The sequence below is a fragment of the Scylla paramamosain genome, chromosome 6 (genome assembly GCF_035594125.1).
Source record: "Scylla paramamosain isolate STU-SP2022 chromosome 6, ASM3559412v1, whole genome shotgun sequence".
In the NCBI taxonomy this organism is placed as follows: Eukaryota; Metazoa; Arthropoda; class Malacostraca; order Decapoda; family Portunidae; genus Scylla; species Scylla paramamosain.
In genome coordinates, this window is record NC_087156.1 from 10252565 (window position 1) to 10266536 (window position 13972).

At 40.3% G+C, this 13972-nt stretch overlaps 1 protein-coding gene across 9 annotated transcripts in view; it reads left to right on the top strand.

Annotated features, from left to right (window-relative positions):
• LOC135101297 (circumsporozoite protein-like) overlaps nucleotides 1-13972 on the top strand; it is a 189251-nt gene that overhangs the window by 141913 nt on the left and 33366 nt on the right. For 7 of the 9 annotated variants that reach the window (XM_064005042.1, XM_064005038.1, XM_064005035.1 and 4 more), the window contains 2 exons: nucleotides 4861-4914; nucleotides 6246-6299. The exons of 1 other annotated variant lie outside the window; for it this stretch is intronic. In XM_064005042.1, coding sequence (XP_063861112.1) covers nucleotides 4861-4914; nucleotides 6246-6299 — 108 coding nt within the window. The remainder of the gene's footprint in view (nucleotides 1-4860; nucleotides 4915-6245; nucleotides 6300-13972) is intronic. One more of the 9 variants, XM_064005036.1, reaches the window with a different exon arrangement.

Sequence of the window (13972 nt, forward strand, 5' to 3'; positions counted from 1 at the left end):
ATATATATATATATATATATATATATATATATATATATATATATATATTTATCTATTTATTTATTTATTTATTTATTTATATATTTATTTATTTATTTATTTATTTATGGTGAATATTTGGAAAGAATTGCCCTCCAACGTAGTCAGGTCAAATACAATAGAAACATTTAAAAATCGCCTTGATAAATATCTAATATCAAATCCCCGGTTGTCACTGTTCACCTCCTTATAAAAATCTTACCGCGGATATTTAGTCTTTCGGTGCGATTACATCTGTCATCTGATGAGGGTATATGTGACTGAGGAAGAAAAGCAACTAATTCACAACAAAGAAAATGAATCACATTAAAGAGACCTTGGTGATGGCTAGGTTCCTCGGCGACTTGCTGCTGACCCCGTCACAATAATGGTATAAGGAATGGAGTCCTTGCCGGGCAACTAACCCATCACCATAGTCACCTAGTAAACATGTATCCCACTCAGTCATATTTAAGGAAGAGGAAACGTCTTATCTGATATCAATAATAAAAATAGGACCGTATGTAGACTAGATGTGATAGAAGTAGAAATCATCTCTTAATTACTTTCCTCTCAAATTACGTTTTTTTTTTTTTTTTTTTTTATGGAAATGTTATTTCCCTTTTCCTGCCAGCTTCTCTAGGATCGATGGGAGCGTGGATGGGGAGGAGACTTCTGTGCTATCTTGTCTTTCATCTTTTTATATCCTGCATGAGTCTGCTCCCGGGAATTAGGTATTGTAGTTGTACGGTGATAAATAATATTTCAGTGCGACCTATGGAGGGTGTGCTGCGTAAATCATGATTGTATAGGAGCGTGATGTAACCTGTTCACACTGATACCACTTACAGACAAGCCTTCAAGTACCTTGGTAATTCGCAGGTAGGCAGGAAGGCAGACGGTCAAACAAACAAGCAGGGAGGCAAGCAAGCAAGCAAGCAAGCAAGCAAGGAAGGAGGCAGACAGACTAACGGGCGGGGAAAGAGGTGGATGGACATACAAAAAAGAAAGAAAGAAAGCAGGCAGACAGACAGGGTGACAGGGAAATAGTCAGCCTGACTTGAAGAGGATAGGCAGGCAAAGAAGCAGGCAGACAGGCAGGCAGGCAAAAATAGAAGGCAAGCAAGCAGACAGAGAAACAGACAAATAGACAGAGGGACAGATGGATGTGCGGGCAGACACAGACATGGACAAAGTAGTTTTAAATAGCGGCAGAAACTGGTATATTTCATTCTAAAGAATATATTTGCACAATTTTTTTTTTTTTGTAAAGCACTTTAATAAATAGTTTACCGTGCCCTGCAGCGAGTACTTAACCAAAAGTCCAACTGAATTAGTCAGTGGGATATTAATGCAGCATAATGTTTGCATAATATAAACGTATGCCTCTTCCGTTACTCGTATATTCTTTCGTGATAACAATTACTGTAAGGAAAGAAAATGCATACATAGTGACCTAACTATATTTTTTCTCTCATTGCCTCGTATTTACGGTATGCCATTTTTCAGGCACAATACGTAGTTGTCATTGATTTCCTAAAACTACTAAATATACCAGAAGACAGACCTACTGACCCATACTCGTAAATATTGTTCCACTCGTAATGTTACACCAGACACACACACACACACACACACACACACACACACACACACACACACACACACACACACACACACACACACACACACACACACCATTAATACAAATAGATGCAATGCAACAAAGCAGCAGAGATTGGGATGCTCATTCTTACAGAACATTATAGTGAACACGTGAGGCAGAGATAAACAGACAGACGCAGACAGACAGATTGATTTAAAAAAGTAACATGTACTTGTTCTAAGCAATTCTAAGTGACCATTAATTTCCCGTTCATTCCCATTCATTAAAGCATTTCAGCGTTGAGACGCAAAGGTAGTGTAAGTGTTGAGCCAGCGGTGGTAGTGGCCCCTTCACCTCGCAGCGAGGCAGGAAGGGGAGGCGAGGGACACCAGCAGTGACTGGCCTGAAGGCGCCTTGCGTCCCGCCTCCTCTCTTGCGACCCTTGATTGCCATCATCCATCAATCGCAGCATGACTTGTGCTCCTCCTCTTCAGCCTCACTTAACTACCACCACGCTTCCCGGAGAAACCGTAACCCTATGCCATCAGAGCCGACAGAGCTGGTTGCATTAAGATCTTTAACTGTTAATATATCGGTGTTAGTATCTACGGGTTCAGGCCTAAAAGCAGAGATAATATTAATATTAGATTGAGGGAGATGGACGACAGATTTACCTTCTGTGAGCGTTTAAAAGTGAATTCTCCAACACTAGGAAAGAAATTATTGAACTCTTCGGCTTTATCACTTAGATTATAAAAAAAATATAGATAGTGTGTTTATTTTTCTGACTAGGGATAATTTCATTAATGACGTTCCATGTGGCCGAAGTGTTCCCTTTACTGCCTTTGAGACGGTTGTGATAATGATGCGCCCTAGTTTTATTATTATTATTTGTTTATTTTTTTGCAATTTTCTTGGCAGTTTTTTGTCAACTTGTTTTTTATTATCTTACTGATTTTATTACCCGTTGTCATCATATCATCATTAGAATCACCTAGGATAAAGATCCTTTTATCACGCAGACCTACCATCCTAAAAACATCTTGAATGTAGTCAAATGATGTGGCTAAAGCCTTAGGGTGTCGATATACACAACCAATGATGATGGCCGGCAACTTCCTGCACTGTATCTTTACCCATACATCCTCCACGCCTGTCGGTCTTGGCACATCTAGGTTAATGACAGAGGGATTGAGGGTACTATGGACATACATGCATACCCCGGCTCCTCGACCATTGTCACATCTAAAAATCAATCACAATTAAGAATTTCTACGTAACCATCTGGGGTGTTTGCTTGAAGTCATGTTTCACTCATACATAAAACATCGATATTTCTATCTATTATCAATAACTTTACCTCGTCCAAACTCGATAACAGTGATTGTGCATTAATGTGTTTGACAGTTAGCGAATCCTTTTTTAACTCCTTTATTTCAACAACGGCAGATGCTTCCTCGCCATCATCCTATGCCCTATACTGTTGACGTAAGCGGCTCTTATGACCTAAACGTTGACAGTTGCCACATAAGAGTTTGTGGTCAAATCTACAATTTCTTTGAACATGATTGAATTCGCCGCAATTGTAACACCCTGATTTTTTTTCTCTCTCTCACTAGCATATTTATTTCTTTCCCTTCTGTAACCATGCTAGTTATCACTGTACGTTTTCTGCGTTTCAAACACCGGTGTTTCTGCACTAGGTGGCTTGTGTTCCATCTGCCCACTCCTGAGGTGTAGGCGTGGGCTTGATTATAAGCTGTATAGTGTCTGCCATCCAGCGTTCTCCTCAGGGTTGTATCGTGCAGACCGGGGCTGAATGCATCCTCCTCTTTGTTCCAGCCTGCCTCATGTTTTCTTGTCATTGCCCTGGCAGGTGTGAGATGAGAAGGACCTCGTGGTTTAGGAGCAGTGGGGGGCTGATGGGAAGCTTTATGGGTGGGAGACTTTCGGGTGTAAGACTTGCCTTGTTGGGTTGTTCTGCTATGAGCGCATAGGGAAACAATACCCGCGTAGGTTGGCGGGCCGCGGGAGCCACCACTCAGTTTGATTTTTTTCTATATGTATGTATAGTGTCGAAATAGCAAAGGCATCGTAGAAAACACTAACATCTGGAGCTTCATCACTGTGTTTCAGGGAAAATATGAGTAAATCGTGTGAGTCTTGCCGTGGTAGGAAAGACTGCTTCCTGCGGGACCTTATTAAAAGAGCGTCTGGCACTGGTTTGGCAAGCAGCGGGACTAATAAAATAGGATGCCTTTGGTAATGTGTATATTGGAATATTATTGCCTGCGAAACACTACCTTGGCTTTGCAGTGAGGCTTTTGTATTCAGATGACCGCGGGATCTCTGAAATATGTAGACACAACTATACTAGGCAGGTCCAGTGAAAGGTATCACACTAAATGTATTGCTTCATCCAGAAGAGTTAGCAGCACAAGCGAGAAGTAGGGTGGATCTCACAGGTGTTTGCTTTTGTTGAGATCCTTACCAAGAAGCGGTGACATCCAGAACCAACAGCAACTACGATATCTTTGTGGTCTGTGGAGCCTTTGTTGTTGTTGTTGTTTTGTTGTGTAAGACGACGTTATAGGGAACATCCTGTGTCCTCGCAGTAACCACACGAAAAGGCAGATATCTAACTAGGAGTAATCAGAGTTGTTGTTGTTGTTGTTGTTGTTATCAGAACCACAAATGGAGGAAGGTGGATGTGTTGTATTACTGAGCAACAATAAAGAAAGAAGAACAGATGAGTCAGGCCACCTTGGCGGAGATACTCAAAGGGACTTTCATGTTTTGTGCCGTGAATACTTTTTATGGCTAGACTGAAGTGGTACTTATTATTTTCTAAGTATATCCTTGCTGTTGTTTTTAGGTTTGTACCGCTGAATGTTGGGAAGCTTTTCACTTATTATTATTTTATTTTCTTATTTGATCTTGTTATATATGTAATTGTGCTTGTTCGTTTTATTTTGTTGCAGCTGTTGTGCATATTTAACATTCTCAGCGTTTCAGGTGTGTTCTGTTTTCAGTGTTGTTTTTCATGTATCCATGTGTTCCTGCTTGGAGGAATTTGACACGTTTTATTTATGACTTCGTTTTTTTTTTTTAATATTTATTCTTTCCTTTTTTGTTCATGTGTATGTTGTAACTCGTGCAGTAGAGGGTATCTGGTGGCTCTGTTTACAATAGTCAAGCTGCATCACTTTTTTATGTGGATGTTTTGATATTTTCAGGAAAGGATGGCAGGTGGTGCCGCGGTGAACACTCCCAACACGTGCAGGAGGAAAGTGAGTACCTGCTTCATTACATCATGTTCACTCTGTTTTGGAACTCGCTGTTAAACTTTTTTTTTTTCCATGTCAACCGAAACCTGTCACTGTTGCCTGCCTTTCTCCTCTTTGCTTCCCACGAATCTATGAAGGAAACAAAGGATGTGCTTCCATGGTATCGTGTAAGTAGTATTATCCATTGAAGGATTAGTTGAAACATTTTTCTAAAGATTTTTTTTTTGTGTCTCATTTTTGTGCCGTTATCTCCAGCCGAACATCTAGAGCTTCATTACATTATGTTTCAGGGAAAATATGGGTAAATCGTGTGAGTCTTACCGAGGCAGGAAAGACGGCCTCCTGCGGGACCTTATCAAAAGAGCGTCTGACACTGGTTTGGTAAGCGACAAGACTAAAAAAAATAGGATGCGTTTGGTAATGCGTATATAGGAATGTTATTGCCAGCGAAACACTACCTTGGCTTTGCAGTGAGGCTTTTGTATTCAGATGACCGCGGGATCTCTGAAATATGTAGACACAACTATACTAGGCAGGTCCAGTGAAAGGTATCACACTAAATGTATTGCTTCATCCAGACGAGTTAGCAGCACAAGCATGAAGTAGGGTGGATCTCACAGGTGTTTGCTTTTGTTGAAATCCTTACCAAGAAGCGGTGACATCCAGAACCAACAGCAACTACGATATCTTTGTGGTCTCTTAAGCCTTTGTTGTTGTTGTTGTTTTGTTGTGTAAGAGGTTATAGGGAACATCCTGTGTCTTCGCAGTAACCACACGAAAAGGCAGGTATATAACTAGGAGTGGTCAGACAGTTGTTGTTGTTGTTGTTGTTGTTGTTGTTGTTGTTATCAGAAACACAAACGGAGGAAGGTGGATGTGTTGTATTGCTAAGCAACAATAAAGAAAGAAGAATAGATGAGTCAGGCCACCTTGGTGGAGATACTCAAAAGGGACTTTCATGTTTTGTGCCGTGAATACTTTTTATGGCTAGACTGAAGTGGTACTTATTATTTTCTAAGCATATCCTTGCTGTTGTTTTTTTAGGTTTTATTTTGTTGCAGCTGTTGTGCATATTTAACATTCTTAGAGTTTCAAGTGTGTTCTGTTTTCAGTGTTGTTTTTCATGTATCCATGTGTTCTTGCTTGGATGAATTTGACACGTTTTATTTATGACATTTCGTGTTTTTCTTCAGTATTTATTCTTTCGTTTTTTGTTCATGTGTATGTTGTAACTCATGCAGTAAATGATTTGTGGTAGTTCTGTTTATGATGCTTCTCTTTTTAGAATAGTCAAGCTGCATCACTTTCTTATGTGGATATTTTGATATTTTCAGGAAAGGATGGCAGGTGGTGCCGCGTTGAACACTGCCAACACGTGCAGGAGGAAAGTGAGTACCTGCTTCATTACATCATGTGCACTCTGTTTTGGAACTCGATGTTAAACTTTTTTTTTTTTCATGTCAACCGAAACCTGTCTGTTGCCAGCCTTTCTCCTGTCTGCTTCCCACGAATCTATGAAGGAAAGAAAGGATGTGCTTCCATGGTATCGTGTCAGTAGTATTATCCATTGAAGGAATAGTTTAAAACTTTTTTCCAGAGCTTTGTTTTTGTGTCCCATTTTTCTGCCTTCCCAGGGTATATATATGAAAGAAGAATGTAAATTTAGTCTATTATGTTCATTGTAACATGTATTCCAGTCTTTGTGTGCTTATTTTAGTGTATGCATAGAGAAAAGAAGGATACGAAATCATATATTTTCTATAATAGTGTCATCTTTATGGTGCAAATATTTGCTTGGAGATTCAGTTGAAACCTAATATTTAGCTATCATTTTGGAGTTCAATTTTTTTTTTTTCGTATTTATCTTTTGTATGTACGAATATACGAGTGAAAAAATGGAAAGATGCAATTACAAAAAACTTTCCAGCATAACAGGAATATTCACCTGAGACTTTATTAGGTAACAGATATCAGATATTCTAATTTATTCGTTTATTTATCGTTTACTGTGTTTTACCGTTATGTAGATTAATAATATTTTGCATGTTATGATAAAGTGTCCTTGGAAAATATTAATGTAACACATTTCATTTAGTGTGGATTTGATTTCCACATAAAAAAAAAGATAAATAAATAAATGAATAAAAATAAAATGAAATAAAGTAATCTTTCATTCTATGGAGAAAACATATTTACGTTTTCTTTTTTCAATTGGTATTGATATTATTTTTAACTCTGATATCCCGGGAAGCGTTACTACCATGAATATTTGCGACCTAACCTAAGGTAAATTTTTAGCGTCATAACCTTTGTTGCAGCTTTATTCAAGTAAAATCAAAGAGAGGAAAGCTTGTATTGTTCTGTGAAGTGTTGTTATTTGTCTGTGTGTGTGTTGATTGTCACCTTGAAAAGTCAAGGTGACGTGGGCCTTGATGACTAGAGCCGGCCCACACTATTTGTCTCCCTTTTTTTAGAGGCTCGTCGTTGTAGATTTCTGAAAATATTAGTTTCATCACGTTTTTAATTTTCCTTGTCAGCAAATGAAAGAAAATTTATGAATTTCTTTATCATTTAGTAACGTATTGAATATCTTTGGAGGGATTATTCCCCTGGCGGAGCGAGGGGGCTCTATTTTTGTTACTACTGCACATCTGTACACCCCACCGCTCCCACCTGGCCCTGGAGGGTACAACGATGATTTGCCCAGGATCACCTTTTGGTGTCTATCGCATAAAAAAATTTCGATTTCAGTTTCCGAAACACTTCTTGGTTAGCAACTTTTGAAGGCGTATCTTCGTCAGACTCACCTTTTTTGCTGTCTTTTGCATATTTTGATTTATCGAGAGGTGGGCGAAGGTTTTTGCCTGGCAACTCGCTCAACTATCGCCTCATCACTACAGAACGAGTTGGAGGGCGTAAAATGCGCGAATTATTTGCCATAACTCACTTCATATACGGGATAGCCAGTCTTGGTTGACACCATCAGACTCAGACACTTTTTTTTTTCTTTTTGTCTTGAGGATTTAACAGTCCTCTGATTTTGTGTTTGTCTTGTCGGATGCAGCAGCGGCGGGACCTTTTTCCTTCCTCGCGGCCAGACGACGAGGACTGGCTTTTTGCTGCTCCTCCTGACACACTCACAATTTACCGGTGAGTGACGGGGACGGAGCTGTTTTTGTAGCGCAGTGTACGTCCTTCCATTTTTAGGTTTACATTTAAGTGACGCCTGTCATGCTTGCCTATGTTATTCCATGTGCATGTAAGGTAAGGCTGCTTGACAAAGTGTCTGACTCACTGCAGACACTTGCTTTATGCTGTACTGTAATAAACAAGTAATTTCTCAATGTAAAGGAAACAGTGAGTCACAAAAGTGCCTCTCAATACGATGTGGAAATAAAAAGTAGAATATGAAATAAATAGATAATAAATAAGTGAATAAATAAATAAATAAATAAATGGATGAATTAATGCATACCCTAGAGAACATTTCATACCTACTGAGCTTACCATAGCAAATACACTGATATGCTACAAAAAATGCACACAAGTATATGAAGATGGAAAAAAATGGGGCAAGTCTGTCTTGTGTTGTTATTTCTATGGTTACTGCTCTTCTGAATTTGCCATCAGCATGCGTCTCTCCTTCCCCACGCTGACGCTACACAAGACTTTCACTTTATTCTGTTCCCTTTCAGTAGTCCAGGAGTTAAGCAATATATTCATTCTTTCATCCCCTTCATTGGTAAACTCTGGAAATCTCTGCCTGTTTCTGTTTTTTCCCCTTCCTGTGACTAGTTGTTTTAAGAGTATTGAGGCACTTCCAGAAACATATTTAGATTTTTTATTATTGACTTTTTTTCTCTCTCTTTTTTTTGTCTATGTATGGAAGCGGCAACTGAAAAGACATTTCTTTGTTCCTCTGTTTGCTATTCGCCAAGAAGATATGAGAGTGTTGTGTTGCCACCACTGTGTTGTCATGTATGTGTGCACACTGTCTCTAGCCTCTGTGGCGACTATGTGTCGGTGGGCGTAGTTTGGTATCGGAGACGACGATTTTCTTTCTCGATAATCATCACTCACAACATCCTTGTGCAAGTGGGTTATCAAAGTTAGTCTGGCGTGTTGCAGTTTATTTAGAAAATATAAATTGTCTTACAGCTCAACAACAGTGCACTTCTTTACTACTCAATCACACGACTAAGATTATAAGCAAAGTTATTAAGACTCTTGCGTCTTGATCAGAGTCTAAGTCTTTGAGTAACTCAAGTCAGAGCGACACGGGTTGTGCGTCTGTACTATCTTGGTGACTGGCTGCTACTACTGCTAAAAGTGACTTGAGGATTGTCCGAGAGGTGTCGAGGCATACGTCATAGATTTCCATAGCCAATAATATCAAGCAAAATGAATGACGTTTTAATCTCCACCCAATGGGAGGTAAGCCTTTAACAAGCTGAATGGGCATAAAACAAACCGGCTGTTTATAGTTAAGCTTGGCTGTTATCAATTCAACGTCCTGTTCACCTCTTGCACAATTCTTCTAATACTAGCGTTAGATTCTCTAACGCGTCTCTAATTTCCTTCTAATTCTACTCTTATATATATTCTTTTCTTCATGCAAAGTAGTGCCTATTACAGTGTGAGTATAAGTAGTGGCTATATGCAAATGTTAGAATACCATTTTATACTGACTCTAGATTAAACATGTGTTGCATTGTTTACTGCAGTGTTTCAAGTTGAGCCGTCCAATATCTTTTGCATCTAATTGATTTTTGTGTTCGGCTATTTGAAATTTTTATTTCCAAATGCAGTTCCATGTTTTTAAGAAGTATAAAGGGTTGGAGGAAAATAAAGCTTTCCTGAGTTGTAATAGGTGAATGTTAATAACAGTAGTAGTAGTAGCAGTAGTAGTAGTAGTAGTAGTAAAGAGCAGGATTATCAGCTGGAGTGACACCAATTCAGTTTTTCTACTATTTATATTTTCTTACTATTATTCCACACCTTGTCAATCCACGCAAGGAAAAAAAAAGAAAAGAAAAAAAAAACGTATATTAAAAAAGTGAGAGGCAAGACCAGCAAGTGAAACACGCCCTGCCTTCTCCATAGACTTCACGTGTTTACTGCCGCGCTTCCTGCCTGATAATTATACAGTCTTACGCTGGAGGCTCTCTCTCTCTCTCTCTCTCTCTCTCTCTCTCTCTCTCTCTCTCTCTCTCTCTCTCTCTCTCTCTCTCTCTCTCTCTCTCTCTCTCTCTCTCTCTCTCTCTCTCTCTCTCTCTCTATCAGTGACGTGTAGCAATGTGGTTGTCGAGAGCATAGCAAACGGCCAAATGTACGGCGACGGGCTAGTGTTTGCATGCCCCGCGTGAGGCGTGCAGTTTGTATGTAAAAGAGGAAGGCAACTGGTCGGGTGGGGACAAGGAGGAGGAGGAGTAGGAGCAGCAGGAGGAGGAGGAGGAGGAGGAGGAGGAGGAGGAGGAGGAGGAGGAGGAGGAGGAGGAGGAGGAGGCGTAGCGTAGCGTGGTCTGGATGGCGTGCAGGATTATGTGACGCTCAAAGGCAGCTTCAATACACTGTGGCTCACTCTATTAGAGTGAGCCACGTGACGGGGTGCGCTCTCAGGGTGATTGCTTGTATTCTATGTAGCCTGGCGGGGCTGTGGCACTCCCTGCAGGTTATTGGCTCAGGAGGGTGAGGTAATGTCGGATGTTAGTGTGGTACTCTGCTGTGGGTGATGAGTTGTGTTTGTAATGATACAGCGCCTAAAGTTTGTTAAAGTGATGCAGCTTGTAGAGCATAAATACAGTGACATCATCACCACTATAGTCTCTCCCTTTACGCTGTAACGGAATGATGTAGATATGGTGATGTAGTCTGGAATAATGGTGTACACTACAGAAAATAAATAAAAATCCCAGTAATATCAACAGTTCCATTCTCGTGAAAGGTTCAGTGTTCCTCCATTATGTTGTTTATTTTCAGCTTTTCCACTCTATGTTCACTTAACTTGACAAATGTGTTCCACGTGTGTTCCTAGGCGAAAAAAAAAAACACCATTTTATACGCCTTTTTCATATCTTGCTTTATACAAAACTTTTTTTTTTTAACGATGTTCTCTGAAAAACACTAGTCTCTTTTTTGTCTGCCTTCTTTTTGTTATTATATGTTTCTAGCTACAAGCAAGTTTGTCCAGAAAGGAAAAGAAAAAAATATCATACTGTTGTTATATTCCTTTTTCATATCCTCACACAGAGAACAATTTTTAACAATAAATAGGGATAAACTTTATCCTCACCTCCTCCGTCTCCTTTTAATTTGTCTGTAGAGAGGAAAAATCTAAGTTCTTTTCCATATTTTCATTCATATAGACCTTTTTTTTTTTTTTTTTGCCTTCAATAATGTATAGGATTAAAACATAGCCTCACTTCTTCTATCTCCTTTTTGCTGTGATATGTTTTGACCCTACACGCTGGTATGGTCCGCCTGCCCCTCTTGCCCGCCCCTTTCCCCCTGACAGACCCGCGTGTGGCCGTGGAGTGTGGCTCCCCTAATGGTCATCCAGTATTGCTCTTAAAAATGATCCCGTGATGCGTCTACAGAATGGTTGCTTAAAGTGTGTTGCTGGGTTGGGGGGGTGGGGGGAAGGTGACTGATGTGGCTCTCTGGCCTAGAACGCTCTCTCTCTCTCTCTCTCTCTCTCTCTCTCTCTCTCTCTCTCTCTCTCTCTCTCTCTCTCTCTCTCTCTCTCTCTCTCTCTCTCTCTCTCTCTCTCTCTCTCTCTCTCTCTCTCTCTCTGTCTTAGCTCGAATCTTGATTTCACTGAATGGTTTAAGAACATATTCACGTGTTATTCATGAGCCATCACTTACTGCAGCAGCAGCAGCAGGAGGAGGAGGAGGAGGAGGAGGAGGAGGAGGAGGAGGAGGAGGAGGAAAGAATACAAAGGAATACAAAGGAATACAACGGAAGACAAAACCTTGAGGTATTGACGAGGCTGTTTGGATAATTATTCTACATTAACTATTATTGGGAGATACAGGATAGTACAGAAGGTTCCTCCCCACCAATCCCTCCAGCAGAAGCTGACAAGATACAGGAATTGATACCACGTGGTATAGAAAAACCACATAGAACTTGGAGAGAATAGCGAGGGAAAGAGCTGTGGTCTGTCTACTTTTGTTTGTGAGGGAGAGTGTAAATGCATGATAGTTGTGTGATGTGGTGTGTGCGTAGCGCAGGTGAAGGCACAGTTTGGTTGTTGAGGGGTGGTGCAACATCCTTGCGTTGCGCTTTCCAGGGAGGCGGCAGTCAATCAGGCCACAGCTTCGGTCACTGGGTTGGTGTACCTTCCCTTTAGAGGCTGCATACACAGGTTATCCCCTGCAACTTTGACCTCTAGTACTTAAAATCACAAGGTTGATCAATAACAGGAGAATGCGGACGAAGAAAATGAGGATTACATGTGATTACAATGGATAACCAAAACAGAAACACTCCCACAGGTCTTTACATATCGCTTTGGAATTAATTTAAGTTAAGTACCATTTAGTAAAGTAAGCTGGAGCAGTGTATGACTTCTGCCAAACTGACACGCCCTTGTGCTTGTGCTGGCGTGGGAAAACCATCGTGCAGTGTGGGAAAAACTGGCTGCATTTTGATTGGAAAAAATGAAGTGAAATTCTATTATTCCTATGCAAAAAAGCAAGAGGAGAAGGAGAAGGTGGTGGTGGTGGTGGTGGTGGTGGTGGTGGTGGTGGTGTTTATAATTTTTCTATTCCTCCTCTTTAGGGTGAAATGTAGATTTTTTCACTTTTGAAAATTGGACGTTTTTTTTTCTTATTGCACAAAATAAAAAAAAATCAATATTTCCGAAAAGACGGTATTCAAACGTAAAAAAAGAAAGTTTCTTCACTTGTCTTATTCATTGTGACGTAACATTCTGAGGTAATTTGTGCACCCAAATGCACAGACAAAGGGATGTCTGAAGTGGACGCTTTTGTTAATTCCGTTATTACCCTCTAGTGCAGTGGTTTTCATCTCCTTTCAGGCCACGGGCCACTAACAAAAAAAAAAAAAAAAAAAAAAAAAAAAATGTGGAACCTTTCAGTTTTGGTTTGGACCGTAATGTAGCATCTTGTGTCGTCAACTTTCCAGATATCTATCCCGTCTTCTTCAATGACATTCGACTGTCCCCCTCTTCTACACTGAATATCCTCGGTCTGTCCTTTACTTATTATCTAAACTGAAAACTTCACATCTTATCTCTAGCTAAAACAGCTTCTATGAAGTTAGGCGTTGTGAGACGTCTCCGCCAGTTTTTCTCACCACCCCCCCCGCTACTAACTCTGTGCAAGGGCCTTATCCGTCCAAGTATGAAGTATGCATTACATGTCTGGGGGGATTCCACTCATACTGCTCTTCTAGACAGGGTGGAATCAAAAGCTTTTCGTCTCATCAACTCCTCTCCTCTAACTGACTGTCTTCAGCCCCTCTCTCTCCGCCGTAATGTTGCATCTCTAGCTGTCTTCTACCGCTATTTTCATGATAACTCTTCTTCTGATCTTGCTAACTGTATGCCTTCCCTCCTCTCGCACCCTCGTTGCACAAGAATTTCTTCTTTCTCTCACTCCTATTCTGTCCACCTCTCTAACGCAAGAGTTAACCAGTATTTTCAGTCATTCATTCCTTTCTCTGGTAAACTCTGAAACTCCCTGCCTGCTTCTATATTTCCACCTTCCTATGACTTGAATTTCTTCAAGAGGGAGGGTTCAAGACACTTATTCATCAATTTTTTACTATTGCTTTTTTTTTATTGTATTTTTGTTGCCCTTGGCCAGTGTCCTTCCTACATAAAAAAAAAAAAACTGCACACACTAACTTAGTACACCACACACCATAATAAATGACCAGAAATCAAATTACACGCCTATACCTGTAAAAGAGATTGGACAAATAATACAACTAATCATCACTGCAGTTCGGTGGCCACTGGCCACAGGCACGGTGGTTCACAGCACTGGACGACTCGTGTAGCCGCGTGGAAGCTGACAGAAATCAACAGGAT